This window comes from Dermacentor silvarum, chromosome 7 (assembly GCF_013339745.2).
Source record: "Dermacentor silvarum isolate Dsil-2018 chromosome 7, BIME_Dsil_1.4, whole genome shotgun sequence".
Taxonomy (NCBI): domain Eukaryota; kingdom Metazoa; phylum Arthropoda; class Arachnida; order Ixodida; family Ixodidae; genus Dermacentor; species Dermacentor silvarum.
In genome coordinates this window covers 23250663-23274365 of record NC_051160.1, presented here as the reverse complement: position 1 = coordinate 23274365, position 23703 = coordinate 23250663, and the positions used below count along the sequence as shown (strand labels likewise).

Genomic DNA, 23703 nt, shown 5'->3' with positions numbered 1-23703 from the left:
ACGCCGTGCCCGTGGATGTGGGCCTCGGTGCGAGATTGCCGTTCGTCCGTCGAAGCTGAGCGAACTAGTTAAAAAAAAAAGCTTCAAAAAAAAGTTATGCAATTACAGCTCACGTGATGGAGTCTATATGAAGCGAAGCTGTCGTGAAGCGGTTATTTAAATGCTATAAAATATCATGCGATCCACGCACAACTGCTCTTACGGCCATCTTATCCAATCTATAATATCATGCAATGTTTGTGTTTATGCACTACACCCTGCACAAACTATGAAAACAGCAGTTCATGTGAACGCGCACTATAGACGTCGTAGCAATGATGTCGCAACTATGAAGAGAATATCTGTCGATGTAGGAACGATGAGAAATGTACGGGAGCAAAGATGGCTCGACGCGGAAGACCGTACTATCATTCGCCTGTTAGTGCTTATCTGGCCTAATTTAAAATGGCGCGCGTGAACGGGCTATCGCGCGTGCCAATCGTCTCCGAGAGCTAGAGGGCGTTGGCCTGATGAAAGTATGCTTTCAATTGTGGCCTAATGGATAGAACATCGAGCTGTAGTGCTCGGAGGCCGATGTTCGATGCCATCACAACAGAAGTGATTGTTTTATTTTCCGTATTTGAGCTATACGTCAGTACGGCGTCACCAGCAGCAGCTGCACCAGCGACGATCAGCAAAGGCCGCGAGGATTCGCGAAGATTCGCTTTAAAAAAATTTACGAGTCATTCCACTTTGTGAAGGTGGATGACCAGCGTGTACATGGATGCGTGGATGCGTCTGTCTATTTTCATCATTCGGTAATGGTAGAGGCGATAGCTTTGTCATCACTTTCATATACATTGATTGGTTCAGTTAGAGCCTTAGACAGAATCTTGGCGAAAGCTAAGTCTATACACGACCGTTGTGGAGCAGCTGAGTGACTTGGATTGGTGTGGCCCTTCAAAACAAACTCTTCTAGCACAAAGTGAGTGAACCGTTTCTTGTCTGGCTTTGAAATGTTCACATGGAAGTCTCTGGCGATGATCACAGGGGTAGTGTCATCACGGCTAAGCCATGCAAAGTGCGCGGTCATGAACTTCTCGGTATCACACTTGAGTGTGCCTGGAGATATATACCCAGTGGATATCACAATTCCGTATTTAGTTTGTACGGCACAGAGATCCCCACAGTGGGTGGCATTGTCCGCTTGGGAGTCAAGGGTGTATGGTTGAACATACATTTTGTCCTTTGCGTAAATGGCAATGCCTCCTCCTCGTGAGTCCATGTGATGTTTTCCTCAGCACCTCTGCATCTGTTTCATTTTTCATTCACTCCTCTCCCCACCTTCTTGTCTTTCAATTTATCCGCATTAAGAGGAAGCTTTAACTCGAGGGCTTCTGTGTTTGAATACATGGAAGCGGAGAAATCGTTTTTCTCGCCAACCATTGCACCGATTTTGATGAAATTTGCTGCATTTCAAAGCAAACGTTAAATTCTAGTTACAGAATTTAGCAGATTTGTTGTTTATGCCGTCAATCTCAAAATAGGAAATCTTGAAAGCTCCACAATTACAAGCAAAACTCAAATACCAAGTTTACAACTTTCTAGCTCACAACTCAAAGAGGATATTGCAAGTCTGTAAACTGCATCTAATGTCACATCCAAAGGGGATAAAATTGATGTATTGTACACTGCTATAAAGATACCACTATTTTGATAGTAGAGATAGAGAGAGAAGACACTCTTATCCAATGATAAAAATAAATTTTTCTTATGGTGAATCCCTAGTCGAGACCCCCACTGGCCTTAGCCGCCCGTTCATCCAGGCCGATCAGTGATAGAACTTTCGTAAAACTCTCGTAGACATTGTAAAAATCCTACGTAAGCTTGGAAACTCATAAACCAAATATGCCCTCTGAGAGTTGCAGTTTACAGAAGTGCGACAAGTGTACGTTCTTGGTGCAGAGTTAAGAGTTTGTAAACTTCGTGGTTCAATTTTCTTAGGCATACCAATTTCCGAGAACTTTAGTGATACATCTACCGCACTAAATAAAAACTTTGCTTTCGACGGTCACTGCAAATAGCCTGGTCTCTCAAATGAAACAAATGCAATTCAAGTCTGCAATGCGGTTGTCTCATCAAAGCATTTTTGCCTCTTACGCGTATTAAAGCAAAGCCCTTCCTTGCCTCTTCCTTCAACTGTTGCGCTGCTGTTGTCTTGCACGCTGCGTCGGGGGCTTGTTGAGAGCATGCATGTACACGGCAGGAGCGTGGCAGAGAGTAAAGCCGACACGAGAAACTCATTTGTACCTTTCCATCGCGTGGCACATGCACAATGCCCTCTAGTGCTCCCTGGATGTCCCTGTAATCATCCGTGACCATCCTCAAAAGCATTGCAGAAACTGCAGCGCTTACCTTTCTATTATCGTGCAAGTTCAGAGGGGACACGGGTAAAACTGTCGAGAGGAGAGTGGAGAGGAGGCAGAGAATAAGTGCAAGCGACGCAGTCTGCGAAACGAGTGAATAACAGCCTTGCCACTCTCGCCGTTCCTAGCCAGAGTGAGAAGGCGGGAGAGGGAAAAGGTGACGTGAGAAGGCAAGGAAAAAGGCGGCGGCGGGCAAACTGAAGGCATGGTACGGTACGTTTCTGCTATTTCTGAAAAATGCGCACCATGCACATTTTTTTTTCAAGCGTACAACTGACGCAGGGCGCGTAGACGCAAAGTCGCACTAAAGCATCGTATCGCCACCACGGAAGCGGTCACGCGTCAAATCAACACTTCTGTGTCCGTCGCGGTAGCTTGACGTCTGTGGCATTGTTCGAGGTCGCGGATTCGATCACGACCGAGGCAGCCGCATTTCAACGTGAGTGAAATGCAATATCGCTAGTGCACTTAGATTCAGGTGCACGTTAAATAACACCAGGGTGTCAGAATTAACCCAGAGTCTGCCACTTCGACGTGCCTCATAATCCGATCGTGGTTTTGACACATGCAGCCGCACAATTCAATTAAGGTTTAACACTTCTGCCACGATGCGATGTGCCATGTGAGGCAATGATAATGGTCAACCTTCTCTAAGATTATGAACAATGGTGCACAACGACGCCTCAAGCAAACACTTCTCCCTGTGTGTTCTGCGCACTACGAAGACAAACAGCAGTGGAGCACAAGGTAACGTTTAACATCAACTCGCAACTCTCGTATTGGACTAAACTCTGAAGAAATTACGCATTCGCCGTCAACATCACCGCTAATTATCATCTGTCAAAGCAATACAACATAGAAAGCTTCGCTTACATCCATTCCCACAGTGCGTGGGATCGGTGTATATTTTTTAAACAGAGAAATCGTAATTGACCCTGAGCTTCTTCTTAAGGCACAAGCTAACATGCCTTCCGAATAAATATTTTTTTTTTTTACAGTTAGTCCTTCTAGAGACATTTTACTACTTTTGTTCGTTTTTATGTTTACTTGAGACAAGCCCGCACTGCCCTTCTGACAGATCTGACAGGTCGTCAAGATCTCTGATACATAATGGTGGAGCTAAATTAGCCCCACAAAGCCCATAGTGTCATTTTTGACATGCTCAGTTTGATACGTCAAAATGCTGATTTATGTGCGGGAAACCTAGCGCACAGACCCATACAAGCTTTGTTTGACACGCTGGGAGCAGAGTTTCAGTTGCGGATTGCAGAGCAAACCAATTACTCTTCAGTTAAGTCATTCATGCACGGAATTATTGATTTTAACAGACATAATATTTCTTTTTTTTTTCTTTTTTTTTTCCTACCAATGAACTTTCCACGGCCAGAAATAACGGTGCTCAAGTTGTTTTAGTTTTCCTTCACACGGAGCCGGAGTTTTTCTGTGAAGGAAACCTAAAGCAACTTGAGCGGGTCCCTGTGAAGGAGAACGAAAACAACTTCGGCACCGTTATTTCTGGCCATCGAAAACGCCGAAGAGATGGCTGTAAAGCATCGCCTGGTAGCCACCCGTCACTAAGCCAAATTGACGAAATAAAGTTGTTTCCTCCTCCTTCACAGGGAACGATGTTCGGGCTTTCTGGGTTAAATGGAAAAATACCGTTAGGTAACCGCCGCGCCTATGCTTCTAATACCTGAATGGGTCGCAGGAACTGACCCCGATCACCGCTCTCGCGAGCCTTCCGCCCCGTACGCTAGAACGCCGGAGCCCGGTTACGAGCGTCGCGGACTTTCGAGCGATAGCAGAACGAGAAAAACGCAGCCTCGGGGACAGACGGCAGTTTCCATTGCAGACACACACACACACACACACTCGGTTCTGCGGCCAATGCTTCTGCTAACGCCTGTTCTTCGCAGCGCTGCTCGGCAAACACCGGCGTTCCCACGTTGGAAGGAGGAAAAGGAAAGCACAGCGAAAGCCTTTCGCGACCTCCTCAGAGCTGCTGCGGCCCTCGGCGACGCGTCTTGGAGGCTGTATATATATACCACGCTCGTTGGCACTGTCGCGTGTTCGCTTTACAAGTGAGTATTGCATCGCTTCCGTCGTTGTAAGGCCACACCACCACCAGCTGTGTGACCCACTTGCTGCGACGCATCGTGCCAAGCGCAAGGCCGCGGAACTTGCTGCTCGCGACGAACTGTTGCGTTGTTGTTGTTTCTGCTAGATAACGTATCCAATTGAGGGCAATTAGGCTTTTTGTCTTGCACAGCTGCCTTGAATGGAAGGCCCATCGTAACCGTAGCGGGAGGTCTCTCGGCGCTCGCTTAACGCGTCTCTCGCTGTCTCATAATAGACCACCGTTTCACACCAGCCGGACGCTTACAGCGTCATTCTCTTCTGTTACTTCGTATGCTGTTCAACGCTTCGCGTCGCCGCGAACGCTGTTCGCGCACGACGTGAAAGTGTGTTTTGCGCAGCTTCCTCTAGCACGTAGAGTCAGCCGCTTCGTATTTAACTGCTTCCCAGTTGCTTGAAACGACGCACACCGAGGCGGGACCACCATGGACGGGCCCTTCAGCAAAGTCGTCAACAACGTAATCGAAGGAAAGTCGGTGGACTTCTGGACGCTGGCGCGGTTCATCTGGGAGCACCCGGAACTGGCCCTCAGGGAGGAGACGGCGCATGCAAAGCTGTCGGAGTTCCTGGAGGAGCGAGAGTTCAAGGTTCAGAGGAACTATCTCCTGAGCACGGCGTTCAGGGCAGAGTTCAGCGCGCCCGGAGGAACCGATGGTGAGCAGAACATCAACGCCTGCATGACGGGAACTCTGGTATTGAAATCTCGTCCGCTGTGATGTATCGACTAATTAGCCCCGATGTTATCACTAGAATGATTTCGTGGCTCACGTGGGAAAAGGTTGTTAGAACAACCCACCGTAAAAGTACCCGAGTCACGCGTAAGTAGAGTTTGAGCTGTAAGATATTTTCTTGTCTGTTCGGCACGAACCTTTTGCGACTTTGTAATACTGTTACGTTTGTGCACAAAACCTTTCCGAATCAATTCGTTTGCCTTTCTCGTATGTAGCCGGTGACAACCGCAGATGGCACTAATTTCAGCAACTGCCAGTCGTCGGCAGTGTGTATTAAGTCATTTGATTCTTGACACACTATTTGATTGACAATGAAGCTATAGCATAATGGTAACTGGCGTCGCGGAAAATTGCAGGGAAAGGATCCTGAGTGGGGAACGTGCTTCGTTGGCGCATTCAGCTTCGACATTAAAGAATCTCCTATTATTGAAGTTGCTGCGTCTGTAGTGCAGTGCTGAAGAACATATCTCTAATGTGCAGTGAGAGATTCGTTGCAGTTGCTATATCTTCTTAAGGCCTAGCTGTTTTGAACAACGTGAACTATCCAGTTCAAAACACTGCCATGATGAAGACCTGCGCCAGCTATTACTTTTCGACGTACGGCAGTACGAGCCTGTCATGTCGCTTGGTACTACTTGTTCTTGCCGGTAGCATTTCGAAACCTGCGCGTCTGTTTTTTCAGCTTCCTGACTTCGCCGGGTCACAATGCGGGTTTTACGGGCCCTTTAGCGTGTACGTTGTATATTCTCATGCACTTCTGAACTAAGTGAGAAAAAATAAACGCAAACGCTAAGCACAGAAAAGCCACGCTATATATATAGACGACATGGTGCGCTGCAACACCAGAGAACACGGGCGTTCGAGCATACCCTTCATCCGCTTGGAGAATGGTACGGCGGTTTGAATGTGGTGCACTGAAGGCGGTCATTAGAACACTGCCGAAAGGATAGGCGCACATTGACGGTGCTCAAAACGGTCAATGTCGGAGAATGGAAGAACTGTTCAGGTAATCAAGTCTACTGCCAAAAATAGTACAGGGAGCTTTGGCGCTGTGATCGCTCAGGTACCATGGAAATTATGGTTGCTACATGGATTCGTCTAATCATGGATTCATCTTGGCTTCGTACTTGTGGCATCAAGCGTCCTTGTGATGTTATATAGCATTCGTTTTATCTTTCTAACTTTGCAAGCAGCCATATTTGTCTATACGAAGCAAGGCAGTTAGCCTCTGCGCACGTACATGCGTAATCATGGCGAATTGCTACTTTACAATGCAATATTTTTTTTGAAATCATCAATTTTCGATGTCGCAAGGCCGTTTGCAGTCAGAAGGACGACGTTTAGTCAAATTCATGTACTGCGATCATTCCCGTGTTGGTCAAGCTATCACGCTTGCAGCTCCTATTGATTGATTGATTGATTGATTGATTGATTGATTGATTGATTGATTGATTGATTGATTGATTGATTGATTGATTGATTGATTGATAATTGGTATGCGCCGTATTCGGCGGGTACGAGCACAAGCATTCAAGGGTGAGTCAAGAAGGATGGTGGTTTGATGCGCGCCGTCCTCCCTCGCGCCCAATGCTGGAGGTCGCGTGATCGAGCACTCGCCAGGGGAGAAGAGAGGGCGTGTCATTCTTTAACCCGTCCTTGGATGACCTTGGCTGTCCGCGCGGTGCCCCGTATCCGGCCGGCGCCTTACGTTGGAGGTTCATCTGCGGCATGTGCCATGGTTTAGGGTGAGCCGAGATGGCCGATGGTATCACGCGCGCTGTCTTACCGCGCGCCTAGTGTTGGAGGTCGCGTAATGAGAGTTTTGAAGACGCGGCAAGCATGAAATGGTGAATGCGAGCGGCAGCACGAAACGATCGCTTTGGGACAAGCAGCGCGTTCCCCTGCTGCCCGTGCTCCTCGCCATGCAAACGTTGTGACAGCGAGTGCTCGCGGTCATCGAGTGAGATTTGCACGTGCTGTTGCACGTGTTTGGTTAAACAGCGACTTTTCATAACGCTGCATGCGCTGCTTTGTTGCGACAGCACCAGCAAAACGGACAGCTAGCGTAGCAACGAACATGAATGTGTCCTGTAGCGCGTTCAGAGCCAAGTGAAAAGTAAAAAAAAAAAAAAATCCAAGAAAACTATAACTGTGCGAATCTTCGCTGAAGCACAGTTTATGCACAGCTGCCCGGCAAGTCGGAAGCATGCCTCACCGGTAAGCCAGGTCAGAAAAGGAGGAATTAGTTGTTGGGCTAGTAGTTGGCCTTGTATTGCTGACAATGTCGAAGAAAATTTGCGCAAACAATACGCACAACAACTTTGGGGAGTGGACTTCTTATCTGCGCTAATTTGCTTCGTCAGCAAAACAGGAGGTTACTTAGGAACACAGCATCCATAAGCGCACATCTGTCAGGCATACACTATGATACTTATGAGGTGAATAATTAGGCAAGCTGCGCGACGTGAAGTGATAGCTAGTTCACGCGAGCGGCCCTTTCATCTGCGTTGATACTTCGTGATTACTCTGTGAGTGCATCGTAAAACATGTGTGTTCTCCAAACGACGCGTGTAACACTTAAGCGTGTACTCTTATAAACTAAGGTTATTGACGGTTACTAACGGCTGCCTGGGATAACTGCAGGCTGGCCAGGGCCCGCGCAGTCCTTTGTTCAGAGACGCTTCCTCACCGCGATGCCCAACAAGTTTGAGATGATACTGCAACAAAGACGTAGCTCGTCATTGCATGAGAAGGCCATGCAATTATTAATTATCGCGCTTCTATATACATCTTGGTTCGTGTCCCGCGTTTTGCTTGTGAAATGTACTGTAAGTAGAAAACAAACAAACCTAGAACAATGTACTGTGGCGACACGATGAGTACAAACTTTGCATTATTGAAGATTGGTGAATCGCGTTCTGTAAAATTTGGTAAACTGGTCGACGCGATTGTCCCGGAGCGTGTCGGGGCAGGTGAAGGATTATTATGTGGCCGCTTCACTCAGGTGACCCGAACTGGTCGTGCCAGCTGGCGCGATAGAGAGTGAGGGGGATATTAGGAAGGCAGATATGTTAACCAGTCAAGAGTCCGATTGGCTACTCTACGCTGGGGGAAGGGGGAAGGGAAGAGAAAGAAGGGAGAGAGAGAGGGCGTGGTATAGGGACTTGCACGGACAGTGCTACAGAGTCAAAGGCGCTCGTACGAAGCAGACGTTCTCAGAAAGCACAAAAGTGCCTTCACTGCCTTCCGAGCCGATGATCTGTGGAGACGGTGTTCTAGTGTAGTCTGTTCACTCAGAGGACGATCATCTAGTTTCCTGAATGCGTTGGTCATAGATTGTTTTTCTCCTTCAAATTGAGGACAGCGGCACAATAAGTGGTCAATGTTCTCCTCGCATCCGCAGACATCACATGCAGGACTGTCAGCCATTCCAATTAGTGCTGAATGAGGGCTGACGCGATAAAGTCCCCCTATAGACTACACTTACAATTTGGCTGCAGCACCTTTACTGAAAGTAGCCAGCTATAAATACTTAGGTCTAAAAATAACCAGTAACTTATCGTAGAACTTGCACATAAATAGCATCTGCTCTACCGCTTTCCGAAAACTTTGCCTTCTACGCCACAAACTCCAAACTGCCCCACCTAGTGTTAAACTATTATCTTACTTTTCCTTAATTAGGCCATAACTTGAGTACACTTCCATAGTTTGGGAACCTCACCCAAAAATTAACATTAAGAACCTTAAAAGAATTCAAAGAAAAGCTGTCAGATTTATTTACAGTAAATTTAGTACTACTAACTCCCCCGCTGCATTACTAACCGCAAACGACATTGAACTTTTACAGTCGACTAGAGGAATCATAGGGGCGTATCCCCATGATAGGACACCACTGCTCTAACGCCAATTTTCGCAAAATCGGTAGCTGACTGGAATAAACTAACTGAAGCACACGTGACCTGTATATTTGCGTAATTAAATTTCGTGTATTACTTAGAGTTGTATTACAACAAGGAAATCACGAAAGAAATTGGGTGAAAAGCCTGTTGCAAACTTCTTTCATCCATTTATATTGTGTAATTAATCTTGTTTATTCTTCTCACCCTGCTTGGACTTCTTGTCCACAGTATTTTTTTAAATAAAAGAAATTAAATAAGCGCCAACAGTGGGTGGGTGGCCGCCGAGAAAACGCATGAGAGAGAAGCAGAATGTGCGCTTGAATTTATGGGAGAAAGTTTTTAAAAAATTAAAGAAAGCCAAAGGATGGACGATTTAGTTTTGCCGCCAGAGGCTGAAATGTTTAGGGAAATAAAAATGAGCGTGCTTGCGAGAATTCCGTTGCCGGCATGTTATGTAGTATGAACGCCCAAGAGCGTTTGTCGTACGTAATATAATGTGCCAATTTAGAAAAGCAAACCGCAACTGAGCTGCCAGAGTTATTTATTTATTTATTTATTTATTTATTTATTTATTTATTTATTTATTTATTTATTTATTATTTATTTATTTATTTATTTATTTATTTATTTATTTATTTATTTATTTATTTATTTATTTATTTATTTATTTATTTATTTATTTATTTATTTATTTATTTATTTATTTATTTATTTATTTATTTATTTATTTATTTAATAGGCTGGGAACATACAAGTACACTCGTACAAACATACATTACAAGCAATCTTGCCGACGCTTGAATTCAACATGACAAAAAGGACAGAATGCAAGCAAATAGGAGCAAATAAATTATGTGCGACAAAGTCAAGCATGCAGGCGCGCCTGAAAAAGGGATAAAGAATTTAGGGGCAACGACTTCGTCAGGAAGTTTATTGCTATCAACTATTGTTCGTCTAAAATAAGAGTGTTTGAAGCAGTTGTTATGCGGTGTTAATTAACGGGGTTATTTGAGACACAATTGCCGCTAAAAGGACACAGACAAAGCACAGGCACACACACACACACACGCAAAAAAAAAAGATCATTACGACACTGTCGGCATTATAATGACAGGGGTGGCAGTGACTGTTTTCTTTCGTGTCTGTGGCTTGTGTTCGTTTCCTTTAGCGGCAGTTATCTCCCAAACAAGTACCAACTAGGTCAGCAACAAGTTCTTCTGCAGGCGCCGGCGTTGGGGTCAAACCGGCCGCCGGAACCGTGAGAGAAAGCCGGCTGTGCCGATTAAAAACCTGCCAGATGGCAACTCTAAACGCAGCTGCCCTCTTCACTGACTACGGGCTGGTTCCTCCTACGTAGAACCCTAGAACAGCACGCTTACGGACAGCACACCTGTGGCAAATAGAAGTGTAATAAAACTTGAATGCACTAATTCTGCCACGCGGTAAGGACGACAGGATGTACCCGTGTTGGACAGGGGGTCAACAAACGCGGCAGCACACGCGTCGCTTTAGCGAGGTCGTCTTATCACGTTTTTTTTTTTTTTTTCGCGTTTCTGCGTGAACAAAAAAAATATAGAGGGAAAACTATTTGTTGGGCAATTTGGTGATGCACGATGCAAGTTCACACTAGACAAGAACGATAAAGAACGTAAAACAAGGACAACCGCTGAATTCCAACAAAATTATATTCCTTGAAAGTACAAGAAATATATGCACCAGCACACAGGTATCGATGATCAGCGAACCATGCGATCGTGACGCACCCCAGATCTTACGCGGAGAACACGTTTAAAGAGAAATTTTAGGGCTATGTGATTCCTGAACCAAACTGCGTCACCGCAGCAGCAGCGACCGCTGAGTGCCATGTTCAACGCAAAAGCAGCGGCCGCTGAAGCAGTAAAAGTAGTCACAAACAAGATTTACAAGTATACGGCATTGAAATGTGTATTACACACGAAATTATATTTAATTTTGAGGGAATTGATAAGGCAGGAAATCACTTAAAATAATTTGATCAGTCCAACAATTCTTTCGACGGCAGCGTCAGATTGACGGGGACACAAGAATGCAAAAAAACGCAAGAACACAAAGAAGATTAACCGTGCCCCTTGTTTGGCTTTTTTAACGGTAAGCATTATACCTTATTAAAAAGTGCACCTATTAAAAAATACGCATCAAGTCACTGACTAACAACTGAGGATTTGTCATGCGTCGACTGACATATACTGTATAAGCAGCGTGCCGAAGCCCATGAAAGACCAGACTGAGAAGAAGCTGGAGGCGACCTTAATGCTTAACTTAGGTGTCTGGTAGTGGCACTTGCACCTCGGCGTTGGTGTGCCCTGGTGTATTCCCTTGGTTAACTTTGTGTTTTCCTTGAGTTAACTTTGTGTTATTAAAGTGAAGTACGACGCAGACACAGAGAATGCTGGTGAATTTTCGATGTTAACGATGTAAACTACACTACACTAGGCCCCACTGCCTCGTCGTCGGAAACTCGACGGTACACAACACTTGGCCCGGCGTCCTCGTCACCTACTTCCACGGCGAACGGAAAGGGCGGGAAATCGAACTCCGAGGAGCGAGCGAACTGAACTGGCGGGAAACCGCCACGCACATGGAGTCAAACCGTTACTCATGAGTGTGCGATTGTGCGCTTTGGTGTGCGGCAATTAGACTTTCCGTAATTGTTTCTAATTATTCCTGTTACTTAACTAACTGAATTTGTAACTAAACTTATGCTCTGATGTCATATCTTTCATAAACGCGGTAGTACCATCGATATCGTACATTTTTTTTCGTTATTTATTTTGAATTCAGAAACATTTTTTTTTAGCACAAGCCGGAAGTCGGTGGTCGACCGGAAGTTGCTGCTTAGCAAACAAAGAGTGTTACTCGCTGCTCGTGCTACTAAAGATAAAGCAGCCGCCATCTCGACACAGACGGGACCACAGCACAAATCAACAAACAAATACATATGCAGGAGACGAAGTTGTTCATCCGGTAAAGCCCTCGAAGTGGGCGCTAACGCAAGGGCTTTGTACTCTTATAACCTCAGTTCAATAAATAAAAAGAGCATCGTCACTGTTTTAGAGAGAGAGATAAATTAGATGGGAAAGGCAGGAAGGTTAACCGGAAGGTAGATATCCAGTTGGCTACCCTGCACTGGGGAAGGGGTAAGGGCAGAGAGTAAGATAAAGAAAAATGCACACACATGGAAAGAGAGGGAGATCAGAAAAAGCACACACACGCGCGCACACGCACAAGTACCGTTGTACGCGGTCATTGAACTATATTCTACAAGCGCTCGCTTTATTGTTCAAGCATTCCGAGCCTACACAAACATGCCGTGTCTCTTCTTTACTCGGCGAAAAACCACGGCTTTTACGACAGCTGTCTCCTTACTTGCTTCCGTTTTCCAGAGTGGCTATTCACACGACCAGCTTTCATCTGGCTTCTTATCACTTCTTTACAACAGCAGTCGGTAGCGAGCATTTTTTTTTTTTTTTTTTTTTTGCCGGTGCCTTGTTTGGCTCAACTGGAGAACTTGCTTACGTGGATTTACTGTTGGATGCAGGAATACTCTCACTTGACTGCCGCTGAACCTATTTGAATCAAGCAAGACAAGAAAAAAATCAGGCTCTCATGACTAAAAGAATATTGTACTTCTATTGAGGTTGTGTTGTTTCAAAAGGTTCAGTTTATAAATGTCCTTTATTTCTCTTAATAAGAGTTGTTCGTAATTGTTACGTTCAAAAGAGGTTGAATCACGTTTGCAATATCGTTGACTCTGCCGCAAAAACGAACGCCAGATTTCCGTTTGCGGCATATACGAAGTTACCTCTGAATGCTGAATGCAATTCGTAGCGACTGAATTCTTCTATACTCGTTGGAAGGGCGTTCTTCGCAATTCGCGAAGATGATGATAACGTGACGCTTGTCAGGTGAACATTCTGGAGTTTCCTTGTCTCCACAGTGTTCCAACGTTAGCTTTATTATCCGTAGTAAAAAGCTACAAGGAGGTTTCCGCCGTGCAAGAATAGTTCATCCCTGACACCATCTTGAACCCTCAGAACCTCAGAACAACACTCAGAACCTCAGAGTTCGCGTTTGCAAGTACGAGTGCGTCCGGCTTAGTGCCTGGGGTGACTTGGCAGAGTTCTCGTATGAAATAATGAGCACAAACTCAGTGAGACAGACAAGCGACAGGCCTTAATCCTTTCAGGCGCCAATTATGATTAAAATATTGCTTTCACCACATTTCTAGCATCTTAGAGATCATAAAAACCGTACAGCTGCTGAACAGATTGTGAATTTTTCAAGTCACCGGGGCGCGCGACGCGCGTCAATACCCACAAGTTAAAGCAGCGCTAAATATTGGCGGGGAAAATGAGTAGAGGAGCGCCAAAGTGCTTGCTGTCTTCTACGTCTCTTTCCCGGCAATATATCGCACTGTTTAAGGCCTGAAGATCGTAGATAAATCAACTAACTCGCATCAACATCAATATGCTAAGAATAATACTTCCATATATTTACGTACTCTTTCTGCACACGTTTTCAAACAACAACGAAAGAAACGCAGCCTCTTGCATCTCTCTTGAAACTACTTTTAATTCCTTCCATGTGCGTGGTATTTGCAGGCCCGACGATAGCGTTTCTGTGTGAGTACGATGCCCTGCCCGAGATCGGTCACGCGTGCGGCCACAACCTGATCGCCGAGCTGGCCGTGGCAGCCGCCATCGCCGTCAGAGACGCCATGCAGTTCTCGCCCAAGCTGCGCGGAAAGGTGAGCGCTCTCCGTCACGGCTCACCTTTTAGATGCGAAGCAGCTTATGGTCGGGGCCATGTCACTCCCTCCCTCCGCCGTGCGGCGTCCACACCCCTACTGCGCATGCGCATCCTCCTTCCCCTCCTCCACGACGCTCCTCTCTTCTCCGGATTGCGCAACGAATGGCAACACCTGCGGCTCCGCGCGCGATAATGCGAAGCAGCTTAGGTTAGAGACGCGACGGTAGGCGCCCCAGAGGCACCGGCAACAGTCACCAATGCCGCGCGCGTTCGGTGCGAACGCGGGCAAAACGCCGACGGCGTCGACAACAGTTCTGTGGTTGCTGGTGCTGCTGCATGTCCAATTTTATACAGCTGATAAAACTACCTTGAGTCGACCCCATGGCTGCTTCGCATACTACTCAGGGTCCTCCTACGGGAAGATGGTGTAACTTTTTCGCAACTACTACTGCTCGCAGTCTCGCGAATCGGAAACAATAAACGAAGAAAGTTGTGTCATAATAGCGAAAGAAAATGTACCGACGCCCCGTCGCACGCATGATACATCTTGGTTTGTTCACGGTAATCTTAGTCACAGGACTTCGAGTTATTATACGCCGCCATGATGGCAGAGTTGCTATGCGGCCTGTGCTGCGAACAAGGTCGCGGGTTCGATTTGTTGCCGTGGCGGCTGCATTTTGATGAGGGCGGAATGCAGAAACCCTCGTGTGCCAGTGATATGCATGCACTTTCAAGAACCCCAGCTGGAGAAATTTAACCGGAGCGTTTTTCTACGGCATCTCTCATAGGCTGTCGTTTGCTGTCGGACGGTACAACCCATCCTTTTCTTATTCAACAGTGTTGTTAACAGCAGTTGCTTACATTAGGACAGCGATGTTCCTGGCAACTCATAAAATTTTCTTGGCTTTGTAATTGCCAGTTATAATTACAAAATGCAATGCCTGCGCTGATTAATTGAATCGGATATACAGCTGGCGTCATTAAGGCAGTAAGCTTTCATTAACAAGTCCTAATGACTCCTGGTGTTTTGTATAAAGAACTAGTTACCACGTCCTTCTAACATTTCTTGCAGTAAAGTTACATGACAAATACAAAACACGCCTACTGATTTGTCGCTTACCGACTAAGATTATTTTTTACCATATACGTACCTTCGAAAATCACAGCGAATAGGTCCCGAGAGCTATCTGATTACAAGACACCTACCGTGGTCGTACAGCCGTCTAAATTATTTTGCTGCAAACTCATCGCAAGCACGCATATGCGCACATGGCTAACAGCCGCCATGTCATATGCGCTTCTTTCTTCCTAGCACCTACATGCATGTCCACGTCTTGAAGGTTCGCTGTTCTTACACCATTGACTTTTTCCATGTGCTCAACTGAAAAAGAAATTGGACCATGCTTCAGTAGTTAGCGTCTCTGTTACGTGCACAAATCCGTGGCGTCAGGCCAGCGTGGACATAGGACCAAGGTTACGAGTCCGATATCGCATTTACCAAAAGCGCCATTATGTTTACTGACTGCACAAAGCGCTGTCCACGTGGCTGCATATATACGTGGTGCTTGCAGTGTAATGAAGGACCATTGGGATTGCTTTCCTTCCTGTGGTGCAGGTAGTCGTGCTGGGAACTCCCGGCGAAGAGAACTGCGGTGGAAAGCAGATACTCATCGACAAGGGTGCCTTCAAGGACATCGACATCGCGCTCATGTCGCATCCTTTCCCGTATGAGGCCCTCCGGACGGGCTTCACTGCAAGGCAACAGGTGAGCTGTAATACCGTTACATACCCTGCCATTGTCAGCGAGCTAACGTCATTGAAACTGCACAGAGGTTCACAAGAAGAGTTGAGGCTTACAGCGATCAAAAGAGGCAACTGTTGTCGCTGCGGAGCCGACGTTACGCCAAGGGGAGTTGTCTTTGTCAGGGAAGCAACTGCCCTGAAGAACACAAGTACCCTTGCCTTCGGCAGTTGGTTGAAATAGTGCCGTTGATGCCTGAATGATGCAGTTACTAAAGCAGTTACGAATCAGCGCAGTGTTAAGCATACGTGGTCATTCGCATCTCTTCCGCTGGCACTGCAGGTGACCGTCCGCTTCCGGGGCAGGTCCGCCCACGCCGCTGAGTCCGCCTACAAGGGTCTCAACGCTCTGGACGCGGCGGTGGCCTCCTACATGAACATCTCCCTGCTGCGTCAGCAGATCAAGTCAACCAGCAGGGTTCACGGTATGGACATTTCCTGGCACTTCTTTGCTTGCTTGTACGCCTTCCCATACGAGGCGCGTTTTAATGCTAGAGTGTCAAAGAGGAGAAACATGTGTGGGAAGTGTGCGAAGCCGGTCACGTGTCAGAGGTAGAGAGGCGATCCCCTCTCTACCTCTGCCACGCGACCGGCTTCCCACACTTCCCACACACTTTTCTCCTCTTTCATTATTTGCCATATATATATATATATATATATATATATATATATATATATATATATATAATATATATACGGTGGTCCGGAGCAGACAGTGGTCAGCTCCGGTCCACCTTCAGAAGAAGCACTTTGCAATGTGGTGAACGCGGTCTATATCATGGATCCGAGACCTCAACGAGGTGTGACATAATGCTAACGCACTTCTCTCGCATTGTGTACCGCTAAATCGCCAGTCAATTTCTGTTTTTTTTGTGTGCTTGTTTGTTTGTTTGGTTGTTTGTTGTTGTTGTTTTCTTTCTTTCTTTTTTGAACACTCTTGAACGAGCCGTGAAAACTACAAAAAAAAACTGAAGACGGCGAGATAAAATCAGTGTCAAACCACTGGTTCAGGGGTCTCACCGCCCATACATATCAACAGTGGGCACATCAGCTGTAATAGCACAATAATTAGAAATCACAGTAACATTTTCGCACACACCATAACAAGGCACTGTACAAGTGTGTTGAACAAGTAATGAACTGTTCATGCGCATTAACTGATCAGGACAGGAACTAATCAAGGTTTAGTAGGATACTGCACAAAATCAAGAAAAACAAATATAAATGTTTTTTTTACATATACAGACTAGGAGTAAGAAAATCATTATACATACAACTAACCTCACAATAGATACAGCGGACGGTATATATTCTCGAAAAGTAGCACGTTGAGCAACCGTGGGATAATTGACGTGAGCATCATCAAACCATAATTCTTGCAGTTCGTGTTTTTTTTTTTTTTTTTGGGGGGGGGGGGGGGGGGGGCTGATCAGAATGACAACTTCGAACATCGAGGTATGCGTGTTGCAATGCTGGGTAAAAAAAATTTGTCGTCTTTGGAGCAGGCCGAAGATGCCGCCAGAGCCCAAGGGCTCGAGGCCGTCATCTAGGTAGAGGCCTAGGCCTCACAAATCTGCTGTACAAAACTAAAGTTTATTCCAACTCCTCCTCTGTGGATGCTGTCCGCTTATAAAAACATGTGAATCTGGAGCCGGATTCGGAAACTTTTTTTTTTTTTTAGTCAGAACTTTTTCCGGTTGTTCGGCGGCCTTCGCTAATGATATGTTTACTGTCTCTATTGGACTCTTCTTCTTACGAACTTTACTAGCGCAAGAACCTTTTGTAAATACGGGCCGTATAATAAACAAAAAAAAAGGTACGCTGAGCACGCCCACCGAGAGAGGGCTCTAGGCGCCTCGTGCGCCTCGTATACCCCGCATTTCTAGCCAGTCATGCATGTTCTAGAAGAAAACCTCAAACTGCTGCGCAGGGGTGATCATCCGGGCGGGCACCTACCCTAACTTGATTCCGGAATCGAGCGAGCTGAGCTACCACATCCGCGCTGTGAACGTCGCCGAGCTGGACGAGCTGGTGACCCGCGTCGAAGGGTGCTTCCGGGCCGCCGCCTTGGCCACTGGCTGCGTCATGAGCCTCGAGTGGGGCATCCGCTACAAGAACCTGGTGCACAACGTGGCGCTCACCGAGGTGTACCGAAAGCACGGACAGGCACTAGGTACACGCCGAGCGTGGCATTCTGGGCCAACTTGGGTCCCTTGGTTTTGCATTTAAAGGCAAATAATGCGGAGAAAAGGACGATGACACAGCGATTTATTGTGAGCGTGTGTGTTACGTGATCTTATGTAATTGTATCGGTTATCGTCCTTACGTGGCATTATGTCTGTAGAGGAAGCTTTAGCTTCGGGCTCCTATCTAAATACATTGCGATGAAGAAATCGTTCTTCTCGACAACCAATGAACCAAATTGATTGGGCTTGTTACATTTAAATGAAAAAGTTAAAATGTAGTCGTTTTAGGAAAGATTTTTTTTATTTAGGCCCTCAGCGTATTTACAAAGTTTGCTGAGAATTGCAAAATTTCAGGAAACGAAACTATAAAGTTTACAACTGTAACTCTGCAATGAGAAAAAGATATCACGATTCTTACTAGAAATCTAGCTAAGAAAACAATTTACCAATAAATAAATAATCTAGGACCAAGCAGATGCCGTAAAATTCCCTGACGTCAAAGCGGCGTCGCCACCAGCCTTGCGTTGATTCGTCGGTTCTGGCCATAGGCCTCCGAGATTTGCGGCGCACGGCCTGATATTGCGACACCTGCCGGAGCGCGCAAATCTCGAGGCCATGGTTCTGGCTCACCCGCCTCTTCTTACGGTAAGAGGGGGCTTTCTTGGTATTGTACAACGGTAATTTACTAACGCAGCTCAAACTATTTTTTCCTTTTAGTGTCCCTTTAGATTCTCACGATGGTCACACAAAGAAATAATGGGGTGTGAAAGGAGACCATTGCGAACAACGGGGCGAATGAGAGTGGACAAATACCACCGCGAGTAGCACGTGGTTTCTTTCGCTACCGTTAGTTAGCCCGACTCCACCCTTCGCTTTGTCCCGCTGTTAGCGTCATTCTTTTCTTGCACTTTCCATTCACGTGTGCCACCATTTTATGTTTCTGTCTTTTCATGTGTCCTTACAGAGCCTATTTCCCTGCGTACTGAAAAAGTCACAGTTCGCCTGAAAGGTTAAGCACCGATTGCGATACCAAATTATTAGACAGCTATTCGCAGTAAAGATATTTGTTTTATCGGCCGTACAAACTTGCAGACATTCGCTTATTAACTAATTTAACAAGCATAGTGTCACGCGCGCAGAGGCAAACATGAAAACATCTCACTCGATCATCGCGGAAACTCGCCGTCAGAAATTGAAGGACGCTTAAGCTTCGCCTTTAAGAGTGGAACGCGATAGCGTTATCGGGCCCCGTTCGCATCGCATTTTTGTTTCAGTGAGCTTCACCGCAACACAGAACGTGGGAAAGCCCGCTTACAAAGACTAAGCTTACACCGATCCCCTTAAAGTCGGCTTCACTTTTAAACAGTAGTGCATTGCCTGAAAGTCGTTTTTCCAGGGGCAATATAAGTCGTCTTATATTAAAATGTGAAGGCCCTAGCACCTTTTTTTATTATTTTATTAATTGTTTGCTTTTGCCCCGAAGCGCGCGCGCGTCCTAAACGCATTAGGCAGGCGAACTCCCAATTTGACTTGCCCAGGATGCGAGCGCCATCTGGATAGCATTTTCGCAAGTAAATTACCCGAGCGTTCCGTGTTGGTGTGGTAAAAATGCTGGAAAAGGGGTTTGTGTTTGAGTTTCATCGTAACAGAAATATGTTTTCTCGCATTCGAAATACAATCCGACGCCACCGTGTCTGTAGGTTGTGGTTAAGTCGTACTTTACCATTTTTCTGACGGGTTCCACTGTGAGAAATTCAATTTTTGCTTACCAAAACCCTGCACCACGTGGAGGGCCTGCGCGGTCGGGGTGGTTGGGGATTACATTTTCCGCCACGAACGCCGACATTCACGCCGACGCTGGATTTTCTGCGACATGGGGCCCTTAACGCTGTCGCTTTAAAGCGCTTGCGTGAGGAACGGTGTCAGCAGCAGCGTACAAATTGACCTTCGTACTGCTCCTCGCTTCAGCGAAACTAATCGGTGGGAACACAGGGCACACAAAGCTCTCGGTGTGACTATAGAATCTGTCCCCCATCGCAGATCACTTTCAAGATAGTGACGGCGTGGCCGCGCTCAGCCGCGCTAAACGCAGCCGCCGCCGGAGTAGCCCGCCCACCCGGCCGTGCTTTGCGTGCGATGGCAGACGGCGCGTCCTCCCCGCCTTTCTCCCTTGCGCGCGCGAGATCGTGCCACACTCCTCGGCTCACCCTCGCCCACTTTCACTCCCACATACAGCGTACGGCGCGAGGCCACGGTGTTATCGCACTTGGACTTTACGCGGAATATCACGGCGACGCCGACGGCAGCGATGACGACAGAAATGCGCCGGGAGTATATCCATATAATAGCTACCGCAGTAACAAATATTTCAATTGCTTGTGAACTTTGTGGCGCCTTGCCCGTTTACGATCTTGTCCTTTATCACAGGCTGCGCGCTTGAGTGATCATGTGGCAATTAGCGCAGAATAAGCCCCTGTTCGACGGGCCAACCTGTTGAACAAGTTGTTACATATCTGACGTCAGTAGAATCTAACGCTATACTCGCGCGCAAGCATCAGTTGCAATGAAGGGAAAACTACGGCGGCAAAGTTAGCACAAGTAAGAGCGCTCCAGAAAATAGTCCCACATTCTAATCCGTGGTTGTCTAAGTTAGGAAAGAGCTAACATATACATCATATGTACAACTGCAAAATAAGTCCAGATATACCATGAGAGGTAAATTTCAAAATACTTTTCTGTTTTACTCTTCCACACTTGTGCAAATGAGAAACTATCTCAGAAGAAAGTTGAGCTGGTTGAGCACGTGTTCCAGCGCCCTGAAACGCTACCGGATTGGTTGGAATATTTACACATGTGCAGAAGCTCCGCCCCTTTATTTCTCCCTTCATTGTCACGGAGCGTTGACCGCGAGTGTAGTTGAAACGAGGACAAAGGGCAGCCCTCTTAATTACGTTTCAGCACGTGGTGGCGTCACTTGTTTACTATCGTTACCCCTCAGTTACACTGCATGTTGCCGTGTAGGGGGATAGATCGAGCGCATATTTTCGAACTGATGCTTCGAAAGCTATTTGATGATTTATGGTGCGACAAATTCAGCAGCTGACACGGACAGTGGCGCCAGAAATAAACGTGCACAACATACGGTTGAGTAGTAAATGAATGCCGATTTAACTTGTCATTAATAACAGGGCTAAAAGAACAAAGTTTGCTGGAGCCACGTTTCGGCCAGCGGACTAACCTTCGCCCTGAAGAAAAGTCCCGTTGTCGAAATATTGGCTCCAGCGACGTGTTCCTCGTTCGACCGCTCTTAAATCACTTTAAGCCTCCATCTTCATGTGAATCTCCTCCTTTTTTTTTAAAGCGAAGCTTGTATACGCGATAGCCTGCGCCGGCGATGTAACGCTAAAACTCCGGCTTCAGCGGCGGCTCGCGGGCGCCTTTAGTCTTTTTTTTTTCTTCTTTTTTCTTTTCTTTAATGCGTCGACACGAGACACATCAACACGTCCATGGTCCCCACAAAGTAAGCAAACGCTCATTGTTAACCGTTCTGCTATCAGGTGCCGAGTTCCAGGACGCTGACATGAAGGAGGTGGTGGCCACCGGTGCAGCGACTGACGCCGGCAATGTTTCGCACTGCATACCGACGCTGCACACTGTGTACGCGGTGGGCACCGGTGTTCGGAATCACACCCGCGGCTTCGCCGAGTTGGCAGGTACCATCGACGCCCAAGGTCCGACTCGACGAACGGCCAAGATGCTGGCGCACACTGCCATCGAGCTGTTCTCCGACCCCGCTCTGGTGCAGAAGATCAAGACCGAGTTCGCCGACTGGCGCAGCCGCACGGTGACACCCCCAGCGGGCGCGAAAGCGAAGAAATGAACTGTGCCAGTGGCGCTGCTCTTGTGTCTCCGGAAAAAAAACGTTGTATGTGCACCTCACGGACATTGCAAGGGGATGAGGACTATAGATTTACGGATTACGGAGTTATATCTGTATTGAGCGTTGCATTTGCTAATTTCTTGTTTGTTTGTTGTTTTTTGCACAGTAAAGCGGCGGCGCATGGTCGCAGTATGTTACGTACCTCTTTTGTCTGACAGACCTCACCGAGGAAAGAGTCACGCGTGAAATGTCACTCCAAAGATCCCTAGTTGGCATGTCATTTTAGTTGCTTCAGTCTTTGTTGAGGAAACTGTTTCATTTTCGATGGAAACTAAACTAAATGTTTTACCTCTCACTGTTGTTCGCACAGGCCGTCCGCTACAAGTTGCAGTGCAAGGCATTGAAGAAGGAGTGGGAGCACCGCGAAGAAAATCATAGACGGCCTTCGATTGCCAAGAACTCCGCTTCTGCTGAACGCATTGAAGTACTTTTTACGGAAAAGTATTTCTGAAATAGCCTATTTTAACTTCAAATGCATTTCTCGACTTCGATAAAAGGGGTCCTTTTAATGGCGGGCTAGGTGTTGACAACGCTGTGGCTAGTGAGCGCTGGCAGAAAGTATGCAATGACAACAGGCTGAGCGTTATCGCAGTTCTTTCGATCTTTCCGCCAGTTCCCGCAGTCCTTGGAAATTGAAGGCTGTCCCCTATAGAAGCGTTGCAAATTCTGGTCTAGCACGGGCATAAGCTGTATCAGTGACTTCACATGGAAACTATCTATACTCGCCGGTCCCAGAGATGTCCAGTGCTTGCAGTCCCCTATCCCAAAGATGTACCCTCAAGCAGAGGGTACATCTTTTGATGTCTTCAAATACCAAAAAAAGACACGCGCCATGTTTTCACTTCCGGTATACATGTAACACTTCTCGTAGGTTTTCCGACAAACTTGATTTATAAAACAGTAGTTACTCACAGCTAAAACTATTAGCAGGTCATCCGTTTTATACTATTCCTCACCCCGCTAACCTTTGCTGGCGTATCTTGAGCGGTAAAACAGAGCGTCCGCCTGAGCCAAACGTTGCTTTAAGTTGACTAATGCCATGCCGCCTGACGCTTAGGACCCTGTTGCTACGCTCACAATGGCGGAACGATTGACAGCGATGGCGTTCCAAGCGAAATGTCATAGTTGATGTCATTGATGTGGACTAATTTCTTTTTGTCCTCCTGTTATGGTGTCCGCACGCCGCATTCCTCTCTATCTCTCTCCCCCTTTCTCTCTGTCTCTCTCTGCGGCGGTTCATTAGGTGGCTTCATTTCCGTGAACTAGACGCGTAAGGGTTGGGTAAGAATTCGAGTTGGACCAACCCGACCCGACCACGTTTATATGTATCCTGACAAGCGTGTTGGGCGAGTCAATCCACCCCTTGGTAGTGGATTGACCGAGCTCCACTCTCGGCCCGACTTCGTCCGACCCGACTTCGTCTGACCCGACTTTTGGTTTCATGTAAACGCAGATACTGTGGCGCGCAATCATTGAAAGGATTTGATCAACAAGCAGCGCCAAAGGAACTGCAGAATTCTGAACGGTTTGACCAACAGAGCGCACATTGAATACAAAGCTGTTCATTCAGAAAGTGTTAGAGCTTCGTCTTGATGACTGAACGTTCTTCATATTAGCAGGAGCAGCACAACAAGAGGGCACAGTGAATAAGCTTCGTGTTATCGTTCGAGAAAGCTGAGAAAAAATATGCTATATTTAAAATTAAGGGCACTTATATGCAGATAGGTACCAGCTGGCAAGAAAAGTAAGTCAGTCATCTTGCATAAAGTGATAAACCCGCCCTTCGATCGCAAAGATGCCGTGACCTTATTGGCAGCG

General features: G+C 46.6%; 1 protein-coding gene across 3 annotated transcripts; it reads left to right on the top strand.

Annotated features, from left to right (window-relative positions):
- The first annotated feature begins 3935 nt into the window (after positions 1-3935).
- On the top strand, positions 3936-22499 carry LOC119457734 (xaa-Arg dipeptidase). Of its 3 annotated transcripts, none has more exons than XM_049670340.1 (7): positions 3936-4438; positions 4932-5195; positions 13812-13957; positions 15575-15724; positions 16043-16184; positions 17690-17932; positions 21503-22499. In XM_049670340.1, the coding sequence occupies exons 2-7, from the start codon at positions 4967-4969 to the stop codon at positions 21823-21825; spliced, it is 1233 nt and encodes a 410-aa protein (XP_049526297.1). In that variant the 5' UTR covers positions 3936-4438; positions 4932-4966; the 3' UTR covers positions 21826-22499. The 3 variants fall into 3 exon arrangements, with proteins under 3 accessions (XP_049526297.1, XP_037575311.1, XP_049526296.1); XM_037719383.2 differs by having other exon boundaries at positions 3936-4486; XM_049670339.1 differs by lacking the exon at positions 3936-4438 and having other exon boundaries at positions 4503-5195.
- Positions 22500-23703: the final 1204 nt, after the last annotated feature.

Excerpts from the sequence above, each read along its gene's own strand:
- LOC119457734 (XM_049670340.1), top strand. The coding sequence starts at position 4,967 with ATGGACGGGCCCTTCAGCAAAGTCGTCAACAACGTAATCGAAGGAAAG. Across the intron at positions 15,725-16,042 it reads GCTTCACTGCAAGGCAACAG|GTGACCGTCCGCTTCCGGGG; the intron begins GTGAGCTGTAAT and ends CTGGCACTGCAG. Across the intron at positions 16,185-17,689 it reads GTCAACCAGCAGGGTTCACG|GGGTGATCATCCGGGCGGGC; the intron begins GTATGGACATTT and ends ACTGCTGCGCAG.